This window comes from Bicyclus anynana, chromosome 19 (genome assembly GCF_947172395.1).
Source record: "Bicyclus anynana chromosome 19, ilBicAnyn1.1, whole genome shotgun sequence".
NCBI classification, from domain to species: Eukaryota; Metazoa; Arthropoda; class Insecta; order Lepidoptera; family Nymphalidae; genus Bicyclus; species Bicyclus anynana.
Genome location: NC_069101.1, coordinates 12,101,391 through 12,120,223, shown reverse-complemented (window position 1 = coordinate 12,120,223; position 18,833 = coordinate 12,101,391). Strand labels below are relative to the sequence as shown.

Genomic DNA, 18,833 nt, shown 5'->3' with positions numbered 1-18,833 from the left:
AGAGTTGGTAACACTGACTGTCAGGTGTCAGATGAATATCAGCCTTTCGTGTGGACGGTAGACGCAGGAATGTTGATTTATTCATAAAATAATTTATTTTAAACGAAAGTGTTTTACAATTTACTGTTACGAATATCTGTTTGAATATTGTAAGCAGTGTTTTTTGTTAAAAATAACAGAACAGTTGGTGTTAGAACGTAGTGACGTCATTTAAAGTTTGATACAAGTTTACTATGAGATGAGCGTTCGAAGAAAGTTTTGTTTGCAATAAACAGAGGTGAAAGTTTCTTTAAAATGTTGCGTGCCAAATCGTGAAGAAATGTCCCCGACGCTCGACCAATCGACCGTAATTAACGTGAATTAAGTAGTATCAGATAGCCATATACAAATTCCTCAAAGTTGTAAGATAGATTCCTAACTGTAAAGCACAAATTTGTATGTTTTGTAATATTTATCTTACGTTACAAGTCGAATAACATAATGGCTTTAAAAATGGAATCGAAGAATGACCTGGATTTTATACTAAGGAATCTATTAGCCGGTGGTGAGTACCATTCTATACAATAAATATTTCATGAGTTTTAAATTTTAATTCAGTAAGTAATAAAGTATTCCTTGTATGACCTGTTTTAATTATTTAAGTACTTCGTGAATATTGCTAATTTTTGGAAATTTTATTTAAAATTATATGTATGCATATCTATTTTACTACATTAACAATGTAACAAATTGGTGATTAATTAATTAAATCCTCTAATCTCATAAATTCAAATACAATCATGTAATATTCAGAAATCATGTCTATTATACTTAACAGAAAAAACTCCAGTATCTTCTGATATCTAATCTTCATAATATAAACTAAGAACCATTTATTTAGAAATAGCAGATGCCACGTGGTTTCATCTGTGTAGTTTCTGTGCCCATGAGAATATGGGGATAAAAATATAGTCTATGACACTCACAACTAACACGACTTTATAGTTGTAAAAGAATTTTCAAAATTGGTTCTGTAGATCCAAAGATTACCCCCTACAAAACCACAAACTTAAAGTTGGTATAGAATACAATGCAACATATAGATACAAATCCTCATAAAGGCTGTTATTATTCATAAACCCTTCTCTTTTACATAGAAGTATAAAAAAATATACAAAGGCAGCAAATAAATATTACTTGTATATTTATAATTTATCGAAATTTGTTGTATTTATTACACAGTTTATTCTCTAATTTATATTGGTATACAAATACAACCCTCAAATTGACTTTTAATTATTATTATAGTTGACATACATTAGAAGAAGGTATTGCTTACCTTAGGGTAGGTTAGTTAGGGTTATGGTTTCACCTGTTGTTAAGTAATAAACCAGCCTTGGTGAGTTACTTTGATAATTTCTTAATAACATTACAGATATTCATATAAAATGGTTAATTTTCTGTTATCTAACAATTAAGTAACATCACTGACACAGACAGATTGCTTTGCTATTTGAAATTAAAAATTTGTATATAAAACATAATTTGTCTTGGTATCACAGCTATAAACCCAGACCAGACTAGACCTGAACAATATAAAATACTCATTTGCGTTTGTCCACATTATCGGGCCCATCTCTTTGGTACCAGAGTGTTTTTTTTTAAATAAAAGTGTATTTGCCATATTTTTTTTTAAAGTCACAGACATTATGTACCTAGATAATATACGAGTACATGACAAAGTACAGTGAAAACACAGTGTTGGTCGACCCCCCCACTAGGTAGACTGAGGACATTAAGCAGATTGAAGGGAGCTACTGGATGATGGTGGCTTGAGACCATTTAGTTTGGAAGTCCATACAAGAGCCCTATTTCCAGCAGTGAACGTCCATTGGCTGTCAATGATGACGATGATGATACATGACAACTTCCATCTGTGATACATTTTTTTTTTTTGTATTTAGTCTCTCATTATTCCTGCAATCTCCAGGCCATTTGGGTTCCATAAAACTATTTTGAGCAGCTCGAATTTTGACATATGACTGTCATTAAATTGGTGAGGAGATTTGTCACGGTGCATAATTGATTCATAATTTGATTGAACATATTTATTAGATTCTTCATATCATTTTGATTATCGGAAGATTCTTGGATGTTAGAATAATTTTTTGGTTGAGATTTGTTTTTGAGGATATCTGCATAGATCGTTTCAGGTATTTGCCATTGTTGTCTCAGCGTTATAGGATTGATTGGTATTTTAGGCTGTCCTGATTTTGTAGCAGGTATTTTAGGGCGAAGCGGAGGATATTATATCTGTGATACATGGGATAGGCATATTATAAGTTCTTCTTTTAATGGTCATACATATGTAACAACAAAATACTCTCTAACGTAAACGTCTTTGCAATTGCACGAGTCAACATCTCCTGAGGATGCTCGGGTTTTGGGTTGAAACATACGTAGAGAGTATTTCGTTGGACCTGGGTGACGTTGTCGCTTGGGATCGTCGACTTTTCGCGGATAATAGCAAAATAAATAAATTATTATATATTCTTGATGAACTTCCGCAAAGTAACGCCTGCTTCTATCCAATATTTTGGTCATACATATATTTGTAAAGATAATCCTCATTTAACCTACAGGCGTGGCTGGTATGTGTGCAAAGACGACAGTTGCACCACTCGACCGCATCAAGATCCTCCTCCAAGCACAGTCCTCCCACTACAAACACCATGGTGTCTTCGGTGGTCTCGTGGCGATAGTGAAACAGGAGTCCCTATTGGCATTGTACAAAGGCAACGGTGCTCAGATGGTCAGAATATTCCCGTATGCGGCGACACAGTTCACAAGCTTCGAGATTTACAAAAGGGTATGTTTTCTTTTTTAATTTTGTTTTGGCGGTAAGTGAACACATACAGCTAAACAAAAATTCTTTTTTTTAAATGCTTAAATACGGCTTTAGAGTTTAAGTTAGTAAGTGTTGAATGAAATAATTTTATAGATAAAGAGTTAAGCTAATCTTATCTTATTACATAATATTAAATTATCTGCAATATTCTGTCTCTGTATAAACATTTGTTGAGACTAGGTCTAATGAGAATAAATTTTAAACTATTCTTTTGTGTATTTTGACTGAACAAACTCTGGAGCCTGAATGTTTCATCTTAATAATAATAATTATTTTTGAATAAGTTTTGCTTAGGTTAGGTAACTTTTGCTTATTTTAGGTAACTTTTGCTTAGGTTTAAAGTAATTAATTGAATTTTAAAAACGATTTTTTTTGCTTTTGCTGATGCAGAATAATGAAACCGGACACTGAGCTCTTGCATTACTGCAATTTATTGTTCTACATGAGCATAGATATATCCTTGTAATTAGTCAATGGTGTTTTTGAGACAGCCCTACATGAGGTAGAAGTATGTGTCATTGACCACAAGAAATGATATATTAAATAATAATGTGTGCTTATGTGCTATAAATATATGTTTATCACATATTCCTTATATTTAGAGAATCTATATATGTTATAAAACAAAGTCTCCACTGCGTTAGTCTGTCGGTCTATTTGCGATCGGCAAAGATGTACTACCGCCAAGCTATTTAGCGTTCCGGTACGATATCGTTTAGAAAACGACCTAAAGTGTGGATTTTCATCCTTCTAACAAATTAGTCCGCTTAAATCTTAGATTGCATGATCACTTAACATCAGGTGAGATTGTAGTCAATGGCCAAATTGTAAAGAATAAAAAAAAAACTTCAAGCTATTTTCTCACTGATTAGGTCTAGAGCTACCGGCAACCAAACACTTCTCACTACTAATACAGCAACGCTGCTTGGCAGCAGAAATACTTGGCTTGAGCTAATTACCACTACATATAGCAGATAATACAGAATAAAATTTTCGTAAAATTATCTTTTTTTGTAAAAATGTAAGTGTAATTAAAGCTTTCAACAAAAAATATGCAATGGTTAAGTAATCTAATCTTTCTCTTAATTAACATATTTAATTCATAATCTGCTTCTGACGATTTTGATTAACATAATTTATTTAACCCTCCTAAGGCTTAACATTATTATATTACAAAATTATTTTTTAATACTTTACCTATGCCTACTTTTGCAATCTTTAGTGTGCTTGACTATATTCTCATCGATATTTAAAAAAAAATTCTGCTCATCACTACTGTCACTTGTCATAATGGTCTTCTTATCATTTAGGTACAGAAAATAAGATTATACTTGCGTTATAAATAGGTTTTTGGGTTTTCGCCACGTAATTATTTATTGCTTTATTGTCATAACTTATGTATGAATTGGGAATACTTACGCCAGCCACACACGATCAAGTTTACCGTAAACCCTAATATCAGTTTATACCTGTATATGCACGACATACCTGCTCTACAGGATAATAGCTGACATCAAGCCCTACTGAAATATTGAAATATATGTTAGCTGAAAGGAGATCATTCATTTTGGGCAATTTTGAAAGTCCCGAAAACAAAAAAAATGGCACGAATCATTACAACTATTAAATTAATAACCATTTCGAGCAATAGCTAATATGGCACAAAAGTTGTCGGATGAGATTCGTCATTTCCATACATTTTGTCAATTTTCAAAAGTACCCGCCTATATAAAGAAGTGGTACGTATCGTTAGAACTGTCCATTTGAGTTCTAACGATACATACGATTTCTTTTTCTTAGTGGGCCCTTTCAAAGAGCCCAAAAATGTATGGAGCGTTGAATTTCTACACGAAAATTATTTTTAAACTTTCGCCTTTATAATATTAATGTGATATGTAGTTGTTAAAACTCGGTTTTAGCTAAGTAATTAAACTGAATTTGCTTTTTCTACAAAGTAAGTTTACTTATAAATAAATAAGTATTGGGGCGTAAAGAAAAATTGCAATATATTATGTAAATACGAGTATCTTATCACTGAATTAGAAAAAGTTACTGGATAATTATAATTACTCGGTGAAGGTTAATCTCTGTGCTAATCTTATTATAGTATTTCGTCAATTTAGCATTGAATACACAATTATGCTTACCTAACCATATAAATTCCAAGATACCATGATAAGTCCTTGCGCCAAGATCTTTGTCGTAAACTCCTGACAAATATTTTCGCGTAGAAAGATGAATGCACAATCATCATCTTATTAAACATGTCCATGTTTAAAAAGACACGTTTCATTTATCTGTAAATAAATAAATGATCTATAAGAAAACATGCATGTGATTCATTATAAACAATAGTTGTGGGTTTTTCTCAGTTTCGGGAACGTTTCAAATACTCATATTTTATTTTAAGTTTGTAACTTTACATTCACTATTGTTCTATAATAATAAATTTTCTTGTCACTGTGTTTGTGGTCGCACTCGTAAGGAGGTACTTCTCCACTACGGCTTGATTTGAATATTTAGAAAAAATGAGAATGGGATTTTTGTATTATTATATGCGTGCAAGGGTTAGCTAGTTTTTAATAATATAAAAAAATTACAAATGTATTGGTGATTCAAAATGAATAATCGTAACTTTTATTAAAAACATTAACTGATCGTGTGTCGCGATATGCATGACATCATGCATATCGCGAATAAAGAATCGAATTGAATGCAACTTAAGACGATCCTACACCGTGACTGCAAAGTCAATGGTCACGACTCGGCACCCTCGCCGTTACCTAAACAGTTACCTTACTCTACTGGCATTTCATATCATCCGATCTTCTACCTGTACTAGCTGACGTCGCGCGGTTTCACCCGCGTGGTTCCCGTTCCTGTAGAAATATGGATATAATATATAGTATATAGCCTTCCTCGATAAATGGGCTATCTAACACTGAAAAAATTTTCCAATCGGACCAGTAGTTCCTGAGGTTAGCGCGTTCAATTAAACAAACACTTCAGCTTTATAATATTAGTATATATGTGGAAACTGGAAACCAGGGATGTTTTTTATTTCATTTATTTATTTATTTGCGGGCATAACTTTGCTTTGCTTGCTGATGGGCATAACTTTTTTTTCTGATTGAGTAAGTGCCGCATAACTTGGGCGGGTCCGGTTGACCCGGTGACACTGTTTAGTGGACCCGGTGTCTTCACACCACATCCGTAGCTGGCGGCATATTTCCATATGTGGAAACTGCAAACCAGATGTTTAAATGCAGCAATGTCTGACATACCAAAAACAATCCTCTTTGCTATGTCGAATAGCTACAAGAAATAAAAGTTTTGTAAGATAAAATACCAATGGGCTATCCATTGGATAATTATGACCTTATTTAGTCACATTTATTCACTTATTTAGATTTTACAAATACCCTGTATTTTTTAAATTTTAATTATACGGGGTACAAGAGTGGACCTGAAATGGACCATCTCCTTTTTGTCTACTTTCTTATTTTTTTTGTGATTCGAATAAAAGCTTGTAAAAAAGCTAACCTGCCCAACAAACTTAACTTCTGTGGTTAACGGTGTAGGTTGACGATTTAGTTTTAATGTCAGTAATTTATTTTTTTGAATTGTTATCTTATGGTTTACTGTTTGTTGACCCAAAGAAATAAATAAATAAAAAAAAAAACTTCAACAAAGTTTGCCTACTCCGCTAGTAAATGCTCTAAACTTACATTGTTTCTTACCAGTCGCATTAATTATACTTTTTTTATATCTGACAAATGAACAAGTTTTTAATTTGCGGTCGTGAACCCTTGCGTCTTACGGTTACAAACCACAATCATTATAGTTGGAACCTTCGTACATTATACCTACTTACAATTAGTGCTATTAGAGAACATAATCATTATTTTCCCTAATTAAGTTACGTAAGGCCACAGATTAAAGAAGATAGGTAGATAGAGCACAGGGAACACGACAATGATGCAGCCATTCCAAGTACAAACACAAAAACTAATACATTCTCGAGTCAGTACGACACAAAGCGTCGCATGAGGAATTTTCAATAGTATTCAAGAAAAATGGCGTTTTTTAATATATTTTTTAAAAATGATCACAACAACTAAAAATATTTTTTTATAGGTGGTATTAATTATTATTAGTCTAATTAGTCTAGACATTAATTTACGTAACTGTTGTAAGTAAAATACAAATTACAAAAAAAGCTTGTATACAAATTACAAAAATAGCAACATTATGCGGATGTTTTTAATAATATTAGTATAGATTTATTTTTCAAGTAAAAATCAAATTGCGTACAAATTAAACGAGTGCTAAAACTTTCTCTGAATATGTATGTAAATATTGAAATACATATCTAAAAAGATTGTTTAGCTTTCTGTATCGACTTCTAACCTAGTTGTTTAGAGTTTCTTAATTCACAAAACCATTAGACATTCATTAAAAGATTGAATCCGATTCGTTAGTACTTATACGGTTTTTGTAATCTAATATCAATGTTTATCTATACTTCTATACTAATATTATAAAGAGGAATCTTTGTTTGTTAGTTTGTATGTTTGTTTGTTTGTAATGAATAGGCTCAAATAGTGCTGGACTGATTTTTAAAAAATATTTCACCATTCGAAAGCTACATTATCCACAAGTAACATAGGCTAAATTTTATTTTGGAAAAAAATAGGGTTCCGTAAGATATTTGGGTTTTTCGGACACAAGGTGTAAAAAATCAACCAGAAAATTTACTTATTTTGCGTACGCTGCCTAAACTATAAAAGATAGAACCATAAAATGTTATAATTAATTGTAGATCTTATAAATATCTACAAAAAAGTCCGCGGCACACTATAGCTATCTATGTCGAGTGAGGCAGAACAACCATTTTATTATTTAAAAATTTTGAATTTTTATTGGACTACATTTAAACGCATTTATTTTACTCATACTTTAAATCCTTATCAAAATACATTATTTCATCACATCACATAGTTTATGTAAATAATATTTGGTCTGTAATTTGGTACTGTAAAAGTCCCAATCTTTAACAGTAAATTATAAATCATGTATCGTGACTACAGCTATTACAACAACAACAACAACTCATGTGGGATATATTAAATAAACGATCAAGTAATGAAATGATCGGATGGCATTTGCAAGTGAAAATACCCATAAATAACGATCAATCACGCCTGGTTGTAGTAAATTGCTCTAAATCACGGACCACTTCAGAATTTGCGCCGGCCGATGTCCTTCACAACAAGTACAATAGTAGGTACTTACTTTGTTGTTGACATGCGAACATTCGTGTTAACTGCATCATTGTTCCCGTGGTTAGCTGGTTCAGCTACGGACTATGAGGTCCAGGGTACGAATCCTTGGTCAGGCCAATTAAAAAAATACGTTAATGGGATTTTTCTTGCAAGTAAAATCTGAACTCTCCAATACAAATTAATCAAGCCCAAACACAAGGTATCTACTGTACACCATTGAGGAGTTCTCTTCATAACTGGCACTTGTCTCCAACACCAGACCCTAATGACAGTCACAACCCTCCTTGATGTAAAGTTCTCATCGATACAAATTAATTAAGTCCAAACACAAGGTAACTATTGGTAATCGATGAGAAGTTCCCCGTCTGTCCTTCGGCTCCATCATTAGAATGATACCAGACCTTCATTGGAGTTTAATAATTTTTGCTTTTACACGTAAGGGGCCTTGTAGTCCGGGGGCCCCGTATCTATACTATTATTATAAAGCTGAAGAGTTTGTTTGTTTGAACGCGGTTAACTCAGGAACTACTGATCCGATTTGAGAAATTCTTTCAGTGTTAGATAGTCCATTTATCGAGGAAGGCTATACGCTATCCCCGTATTCCTACGGGAACGGGAACCACGCGGCTGAAACCGCGCGGCGTCAGCTATATAGTCATTAATATGACTGATACGGGGCGGTAGCATCTGTTATAATACCTAATGAATGATGCCGCGCCTTATATAGGTAAGTGTAAAGTTATTAAACGTACAGATAAAATATCAGTTCCTATTGATGTACATTTTGTATTCCATGTTTTGTAAGTCATTGAATAATACGCTATTCTGTCCCAAGTTGAATACAGATAAATATCAGTCTTCATTGGTATACATGGTGTGTCGTAACTCGTATAGTTCAGACCGTCATACGTCATTGCATCTTAAACGTGTTATTTTAATTTCAAATGGAATACAAAAGAATTACTAATAAATCACGTCTCGGATCTTGGTATCTTGGAATTGTAATATTCTGTTTCTTTTTTGTACTTCAAGTTATTCATCAACGCTCAGCGGATTTCGGATTCAGAGTAGGCCTGACATGCGACTAAACGACATATTATCTCGTGAAGAGAAATAGACAAATGTCAACCAATGGCGGCGCAACTGGAAATATCTCTTGAATTATTATATAATACTAGCGGACGCCCGCGACTTCGTCCGCGCGAAATTCAGTTTTTCACAAATCCCGCGGGAACCATGGATTTTTCCGGGATGTAAAGTAGCCTATGTGTAATTCAGAGCAAAATCTATTTCCATTCCAAATTTCAGCGAAATCGCTTTAGTAGCTGCAGCGTAAAAGAGGAACAAACATACTTACACATTTACACACAAACTTTCGCCTGTATAATATTAGTGTGGTAGTGTGATTGTGATGGGACTGGGACTACTCCGCCGCCATTGGTTGACATTTTGTCTATTTCTCGCATTCTAGGCCTACTGGTGATAATAATCTTGCACACTATACTCGTAGCTAATGCATTCGTCGACGACACAGGTCTCTTATAATTTCGATTAGAATTAGATAAAAATAAATTTGATTTGTTTAAATATAAACATTTCATAATTAATTAATTTTCTTTTTACTTCCAATCTTCTCTTATCTTCTTTTATCTTCCAACTAGTCGAAAAAGACTGTGTTAAGAGTTAGGCGACTATAGTCCATCGGGCGGGGATCGAAGCACCACCTCTCGATGATTAGTCTTACCTCTTCACCGTTGAGCTATTGAGGCTTCATTTGATATTTATTTTTCTCGTCAAGTCAAACAGATCGAGCCGGATTTCGCACATTTATTAATAGTACTTACTTAAACGTGATTTGACAGCTATAGTTTCATAGTGTGTTACTAGAAGACGCTGAGTAGGTATATGTATTTGAACCATATATGAGCATGAAACCTCATGTCACATGCTTGTTATCACTAGGCAACGACCCACGGCTTCACCTACGTAGTTCCCGTTCCCGTGAGATTCTCTGACACTCACAAATAACGTGGCTTTCTAGTGATAAAAGTCGGTTCAGTTCATTCAGTGATTACCCTTTACAACACCACAAACTTTACTTCTATATAATACCTTTTAGTATACATTAGAATTGGACTAAAAGCGTCGGATGGCAGACCTTGGTATTTTCATAAAAGCTAAAACTTTATCAGCCCATGCTGGTGGCTTTGGCTGGTGGGAGGCTTCGGCCGTGGCTAGTTACCAACCTACCGACAAAGACGTACCGCCAAGCGATTTAGCGTTCCGGTACGTCGTGTAGAAACCGAAAGGGGTGTGGATTTCATCCTCCTCCTAACAAGTTAACCCGATTCCATCTTAGATTGCATCATCACTTACCATCAGGTGAGATTGTAGTCAAGGGCTAACTTGTAAAGAATAAAAAAAAAGAAATGCTTCTAATATAGGCACAGATTACCTACATAAAAGTAAACAAAGGGTCAATCCCTACAAAAGGCTATGATGCCTATGATAAATATTCCTATTCTCATGAGCGTTTGCTCCACTGTTCATTGTTATTTATTTTTTTATTCTTTACAATTTATCCCTTGACTACAATCTTATGTGATGGTAAGTGATGATGCAGTCTAAGATGGAAGCGGGCTAACTTGTTAGGATGAGGATGAAAATCCACACCCCTTTTCGGTTACTACACGACATCGTACCGGAACGTTATATCGCTTGGCGGTACGTCTTTGACGGTAGGGTGGTAACTAGCCACGGCCATAGCCTCCCACCAGCTAGACCTGGACCAATTAAGAAAACCTCAATCATTCCAACCGGGGATCGAACCCAGGACCTCCATTTTGTAAATCCACCGCGCATACCACTGCGCCACGGAGTTATATTACATATAATAAGTTTTTTCACGATATTCACGGATGTCACGTCATGTTCCAGTACCTGGGCAGGCTGAGCATCCCGCTGGTGCAGCACGGAGACAAATTCCTGGCGGGCGCGGCGGCCGGCGTGACGGCTGTCACGCTGACCTACCCGCTCGATACCATCCGAGCGCGTCTCGCCTTCCAAGTGACGGGCGAGCATCGCTACACCGGCATCGCCCATGCTGCCACCACCATATTCAAGACTGTGAGTGTACATCACTATCAGCACTAGTTGATAACAATGAAAATTAACAAACGTTGAATTTTTTTTATTTTTTTATTCTTTACAAGTTAGCCCTTGACTACAATCTCACCTGATGGTAAGTGATGATGCAGTCTAAGATGGAAGCGGGCTAACTTGTTAGGAGGAGGATGAAAATCCACACCCCTTTCGGTTTCTACACGGCATCGACCTGGACAAATTAAGAAAATCTCAATCTGCCCAGCCGGGGATCGAACCCAGGACCTCCGTCTTGTAAATCCACCGCGCATACCACTGCGCCACGGAGGCCGTCAAATATAATATAATAGAAGCAGGCGTTACTTTGTGGAAGTTCATCATGATTATATGTATAATGATTTATTTCTTTTGCTATCATCCGCGAAAAGTCGACGAACCCATGCGACATGCAATTGCACGTTGTAGAGTCAACATCTCCTGAGGATGCTCCGGTTTCGGGGTGAAACGTACGTAGAGTATTTTGTCGAACCTGGGTAACGTTGTCGCATGGGTTCGTCGACTTTTCGCGGATGATAGCCAAATAAATAAATCATTATATAATTAACAAACGTACTAGTCGTCTCTACGATTTTCGAAAGTTCCCCTCGATTTGTCCAGGATGCAATCGTCAGATCCTGACATGAAAAAAATGGCAGCATCCTGGAAGTATACCCTTTCAAACAAAAATTTTCGAAATCGGTCCACAAATGATGGAAATGTCGCTGAACATAAACAAAATATACACAGCCAAACGTAGAATCTCCCTCCTTTTTGGAAGTCGGGGTTAAAAATAAGACTGAAGTAATACTTCAGACAACTTCGAGGAAGATGTACGAGAGACACAAAACTATCTTTCAATCTTCACTAACCTAGATATAACTCCCTCTAAACGTCCGTTTAGCTTGCCCGATCACAGTTTTTAAAACAGTCACTATCTCCCTAAGGCAAGCATGCGTAAAAACGCTCGCTCGACGTTACCATGCACGCCACGATTTCCATTGCTTGTTTAATTGTCAAGACCCCCTCATTCTCTGCGTAAGATTGAGTGAGAATCAACTCAAGCCCCACAGAATACCTCACGTAAGTAATGATCCCCTAGTCTTATTTATAACTTTGTGTTTTTCAGGAGGGCGGCATCCGCGCGCTGTACCGCGGCTTCGTGCCGACCATGGTGGGCATGGTGCCGTACGCGGGCTTCAGCTTCTACTGCTTCGAGTCGCTCAAATTCTTCTGCATGAAGTATCTGCCCACTGCGCTGTGTCGTAAATGCGACAGGAACACTGGTAACTTGATCTTAGTCTTGGAGTGCCTTCTTTAAGAAGGTTGGGATCCATTTCTATCTTGTGTAAGTGTCGTAGGCTCCAATGGGGCCTTTCATTGACATCACAGGGGGTTTTGGGCGAACGCAGGACACTTGACAGGACCCGAAGGTAGAGGCAGAGGAGATAGGAGATCGCATAAGCTTTTGTTCCTCTGAGTTCTTCGTCATAGTCACAGGTGTCACGTCGTGTTCCAATACCTGGGCAGGCTGAGCATCTCTAAGGGACACCTCTGAGACTGACATTGGGAGCCATTACGGCTATCCTAACTCAGAAGCGGCATATTACAAGACTTTCTTTGTCACTCAGATGTGAATACTAAACCCGGCCCCGTATTCTCAGGACTGATCTCACTCAGCCTGCAAATTCCGATATCTATCCAAACATCTCTAAGGTTAAATATCTTACAGGGACCACACTCCTTTTCCATTGCTCGATTCCCCAAATTATTTAAGCCGTCAGGCTCGCTCTGGCAAAACTTCCGCGATCGCCCGCGGCTGTGGTTCCAATAAATGCAAATAGACAATCAGAAAAGAATACAAGAAAAGTAAATATTGTAGAATACCTATAGATAAACTATAAGGCGTAATTTCCAGGTGGTCTAGTACTGACGGTGCCCGGCAAGCTGGTCTGCGGCGGGCTGGCGGGCGCGGTGGCGCAGTCGGTGTCGTACCCGCTCGACGTGACGCGGCGCCGCATGCAGCTGGCCTGCATGAACCCGGAGACTGCCAAGTTTGGGTGAGCGAGCACGCACACAGACACGCACTCTATACATGCACGCACTTTGCGTACACCCGCACGCACTCTGCGTACACGCGCACGCACTCTGCGTACACGCGCACGCACTCTGCGTACACACGCACGCACATTGCGTACACATGCACGCACACTGCGTATACATACACGCACCTAGCATGCTCCTTGCGTACACAGTGGATAATGTCGAGAGCGCCCAGTAGGCCTAAAATGCGACCTTCGACTTTATATCATAAAGACAAATCGACCAATAGCAGCGAACAGGAAATATAGCGCTCTCTGTAATTGTTTGTTTTATATTTTTTTCATAATTAACATAAATACTTATGTTGTTATGTATTTATTTTTTAATTAAAAGGTATGAATTTAATTGGAATACTTGAATAGAATAATAGTTAATACATAAATATTTTAACTATTTTTAGTTTTATTTATAAAAAAATAACATAATAGTTTATTTGGAATATGTATTTAATTATATCCTAGAAGGTTTCACATTTATTTCTATAATGACTAACACATTCTTTCTACAATACTAATAATTCCATTTATTATATCTATTTGTATGTATATTAACATAATATAACTCTGTTTCTATTACATATTTCTTGCACTGGTGTTGGCAACACTAACAGAAGGTTGGTATTGTTTATGTTTATTTTTTTTTTCATATATTGTTATTATTTTATTTTTAGAAATACACCAACGAACTGTGATAACATATGAAAGGTTGTTTATTGTTCTCTATTTCAAGTGTATATAAAATATTTTATTTCATAATATTCAACTGATAGCATCTATAAACAAATAATCGAACTATTGAAATTTTATTATTAACTTTAAAATCAAATTTAGTTTTTGAATTTGGGATTTGGGAATTAAAAACGCTAATTTCATGATTCATAAATTAAATGATTCATATCAATAAAATTTAAGCTGTGATTGCAAATTAACAGTCTTTTATAGAGAGCTTATAGTTATTTATACAATATTATATACACAATCAAGCTTTTATTAAATATTTTTGACTGTCTGTCTATTTGTCCTGGCTACTCTCTGGAACTGCTGAACCTAAGGACTTTCACTAAAAGATAGAGTAGGCTATTAAGCAACATGTACTTTATTCACGCGAAATGCGTGCTTCTTTTCTTTTTCACGTCCTTCTCGCGGAATTTTTGTGTTTTTTTTTTAATTTTAATATAATTATAATAGCACGATTCTAAACAGATTGTTCAACTATAGCTCGTGCGGAATAACTTGAACCTGGCTCGAACGTTGTTATACTGTGTTTGGTGGCCAGGTGTCAAGTTAATGCGCACGAGTTGAATATATCTTAGCATAATTTAATTGTAACAAAGTTCTATGTTGGTCACCAGAACGGGCATGGTGAAGACCCTCACCCTCATATACCGCGAGAACGGCGTAGTGCGCGGCCTGTACCGCGGCATGACTGTCAACTACATCCGCGCCATCCCCATGGTGGCCACCTCCTTCTCCACCTACGAGCTGATGAAGCAGCTGCTCAACCTCGACACCGGCATGAAGATCTCGTAAGCGACTAACGTTCGAAGATGACGTCATCAGCCATCTTGACTTTTTTCACAAGCACTACACAGACAGAAAAGTAAATAGACAAATGGAAATGTATACAGGGTGGTCGGGAGTATTTCCCATAACTTCAAGGTGTTGACGAGTCTACTTATGTGAGCCGAACAGCATAGGTAACTTTTTTTTTTATTGAAAAAAAAAAGTTTTTATTTTTTCATACAAAGTAATTCAAATAATTCCGACTATCCATGTAACACACGCCTTTATCTATCCTTGAATTTAAAAATACGTAATCGTAGTGGTAAGACTTGATATCGATGAGATATTGCAACTGGCACTCCGCACATAACTAGCAAGCTACTTCATGATATTTATCAATGAATAATTTTGGCTAGATCACAATATGTCATAATATAAGGATGCGATGTAAGGGACACAATTTAAGATCTATTTATAAAAGAAATATTTTTTACTCCGAAAATATTCATTTTAGAACACATGTTCCTTAGACATTTTTAATTAATTTTTCTTAAAGAATATAACGATAGTGTTATGGTAAATACTCCCGAGCACCCTGTTTATATTGACAGAAAAGTAAATAGACAAATAGAAAGCATCCATTACATTTTTTCATGAAGCGGCTGCTCAACCTCGGCACCAGCATGATATCTCGTAATCGATAAAGGTACCAAGACATCTTTACGTTTACACTCTCTCTCAAACTAGCTATTATAGCTAGTCTATTTACTTCTCACAATGTATACATAGACAAAGAAGTTAATAGACATGATCAGAAAGCATCCCATCTAATTATCTCAAAATAACGTAAGCTTTTCGTTCTCAAAGTAACGTAAATATTTATTTTTGTGAAACCATGGCTCCTTGTTAGGATATCAAAATCAAACAATAATCAAAATTTTTTATAACTTTTTACTTATGACGGTACGCCGATCAGTTGTCTACTTACTTTTTGTCTACGCTGCTACAATTGACACTCAAATTGTTAGGCATAATTTTAATACCTAGCACTTTTTCCACAAGTGATAAATATAGTATTTTCAGTACAACAGAGGCCGTGCCACAAGCTCTGAAATCCGGTATTCCATCATGTTTCGACGAATGATACTTCTACTTACGCCCATAAATAATATGGACAGATATCATGTATATAACTACATATTATGTTATTATAATTTTTAAAGCTCGTTCCTTCTGGTTGGTGGGAGGCTTTGGCCGTGGCTAGTTACCACCCTACCAGCAAAGACATACTGCCAAGCGTTCCGGTAGGTACGATGTCGAGTAGAAACCGAAAGGGTATGGATTTTCATCCGACTCTTAACATGTTAGCCCGCTTCCATCTTTGCATCATCACTTACCATCAGGTGAGATTGTAGTCAAGGGCTAACTTGGAAAAAAAATCTGTAGAGTCATATTTATGTATTAGACAGAGATTCATAGATGATGAATATATTATATTAGACAGAGATACAATTACACAAACGTCCTTACAGAAACAGAACTCAAGTGTACCGCACGTATTATCCAAGTGTTATGCTATTTTCATACCTAAGATCGAGCTATATATAAATATAGCATATAAAAATTGATGATATTGAAATGTTAACATGGTATGTATACGAATGAAATGTTTTAAAATGAATTAAGTAATTTAATGCTTCAAATTAAATTGATGTTTTACTCTGCCACACAATGGACCCGCAGAGTGAATCCATGGAATGCTGAGTTTTTCGTCCCTTCTTTCTTCTCTTTTTTTTTGAGGAGGAGGAGAAAAAAGAGGAGTTTTATAACTTTGACTTGTCTATGGCATCCTCAGACCAATTATAGAAGGACCTGTATCGCACTCATAGTCACGAACAAAATTGTCTGTCATTTTCTGAAGAAAACGAGCTTAGATTTGGTATATATTTTATACTAAACTAGAAGTTTTGCCCGTTTTTTAAACAATTCAATTACACGAAAAGGTATTTTTACGGAGCTCTTTAACCGACGAACACGATTACAACTATTTAACATTGATTCTATAGAGACAGTTTTTATAATCGCATTAGATCGTTGATCATATACTTTGACAGAAAAGTAACGTCTAGCGAGGCAGGTCTTATACAATAATTGGTCTGAGATGGCATCATAGCTTTTAAATTAATGGACCAATCACGTTGAGGTTTTTTTGTTTGAAAGCCCAATAAGCCCAAAGATTACAGCTTTTTTCTAATAAGGCGATAAGAATTCAATTAAATATACAGTTTAATAAATATTATTTTATAATATTAACTAAGTAATAACAAATGTAACTTTAATACAGAAAAATCAGTATTTCTAATTGTATCCTGACCAATGATAAACAAAATCCATTTGTAATAAAATTCTAATTGATAAATAAAGTGCTAAGGGTATCAAATCAGCAATGCAACCTTTTCAGTATTATGAAATTATAAGACGACATTATACGAGTATATTTTGAACGATATGAAAGAATATTCTTTTGTATTATTTATTTTTTTATTTAAGGATGAGCCGCTTTATTTGTACGTTAATCGCACCCACGGTTGTTAAATGATCTTAATATGACATTTTTCTGAGAAGTGAATATGAGAATTTTAAATTTAAAATGTTTTTTTGACAATACGAGCCAAAATGCCTGTCGGCCATGATGTTTCAACTTTTTCATGACGTCACTATATCAATTCCTTTATAAACGGATTTGACAAAGATAATAGATAATAAATTAGTTTGACGTTTCGTCAAGTAACATTGCGACGTCACAAAATAGACGACAGCGTTTTTGACATTTGGAATTTTTTTTTAATTAAAAAGTTAAATTATTACAAAATTAATATTGTTTAAATTAAATTTGATATGAGTCAACTATTGGTCAAAAAATAACGAATTTTTTGACAAATGTTGGCGGAATACCGATTATTACCATTATGATTTATCGACTCCTTCAACCATTGTATCAAAATCAATTGGCCAGTATCTAAAATATGCTTAATGAATTATTTTTGATATTATTTCTAGTCTTTAAGCTCGAGTGGCGCATTCCATTTTTAGACATCACAAATTATTTTTATTAATCTACTATACATGCAAAACTTATGAATTGTTCTTGCTCTCTAATAAAATTATTGTTTTTTCATAAATAAAAAAATATCTAGATAAATTTAATGAATATGATATTATTTGTGTCGGTGGGTATTAGGTAAACGAAACGGTTATATAACGAAATTCTGAAAATTATATTCATTAATAATATTTATTTTTCTAAATTATTGGACAAGCTTTTTAGGCGGCATATTTGTTGTATATGACACTAAAATGACAGCTCTAAACAGAGACCAGTCGCAAACTTGAGACCTGTCAATTTATGTGTAAATCTAAAAGGTTTTACTACCAATGAATTATCGCCACTGTTACAGTTAAATTATTATTGAATGTTAGTAAACTTTGTGGTGTAAGATTTTCTTATAAAGAAAGTAAAATATTTATATTTTATTATATTAATGTTAATTACTTAGATAAGAATAAAATGAACAGCACACAATAAACTTGTATAATTTAACTATAGTTAGAAAATACTACAAATAATTATAATTTATTATTGGTGAAGAGTTGTATTTATTTTACTATGTAATAAAGTGTTCTTTATTTTTAATTGGTTTGTTTAATTTCATTTTATGAACAACCTTGATAATGATATACCCACATTTTTATAGAATATGGTTATTTGCAGACTCACGCTTGCCTTACTTGCATCTAGACAAGCCATTACAAATTCAAAAGCGTGGGTAATGTTTGACTATTGGCAAGTTATTTGATGACTCCCATGATATGCGGGCGACGGCGGGAACAGACTGCGCGGGTGTGAAGTCGAGCGCG

General features: G+C 35.2%; 1 protein-coding gene across 1 annotated transcript; it reads left to right on the top strand.

Annotated features, from left to right (window-relative positions):
* Positions 1-22: 22 nt before the first annotated feature.
* LOC112044609 (solute carrier family 25 member 16) lies at positions 23-18,609 on the top strand. The gene is made up of 6 exons (XM_024080493.2): positions 23-544; positions 2,622-2,848; positions 11,110-11,298; positions 12,440-12,596; positions 13,229-13,370; positions 14,765-18,609. Exons 1-6 carry the CDS (start codon positions 481-483, stop codon positions 14,940-14,942), a joined length of 957 nt encoding a protein of 318 aa, XP_023936261.1. The 5' UTR covers positions 23-480; the 3' UTR covers positions 14,943-18,609.
* Positions 18,610-18,833: the final 224 nt, after the last annotated feature.

What these genes read in the sequence shown, in the direction of transcription:
- LOC112044609 (XM_024080493.2), top strand. Translation starts at nt 481, where the DNA reads ATGGCTTTAAAAATGGAATCGAAGAATGACCTGGATTTTATACTAAGG. An exon ending in GCTTCGAGATTTACAAAAGG is followed by an intron (nt 2,849 to 11,109) that starts GTATGTTTTCTT and finishes GTCATGTTCCAG; the next exon opens with TACCTGGGCAGGCTGAGCAT. An exon ending in CCGGAGACTGCCAAGTTTGG is followed by an intron (nt 13,371 to 14,764) that starts GTGAGCGAGCAC and finishes GTTGGTCACCAG; the next exon opens with AACGGGCATGGTGAAGACCC.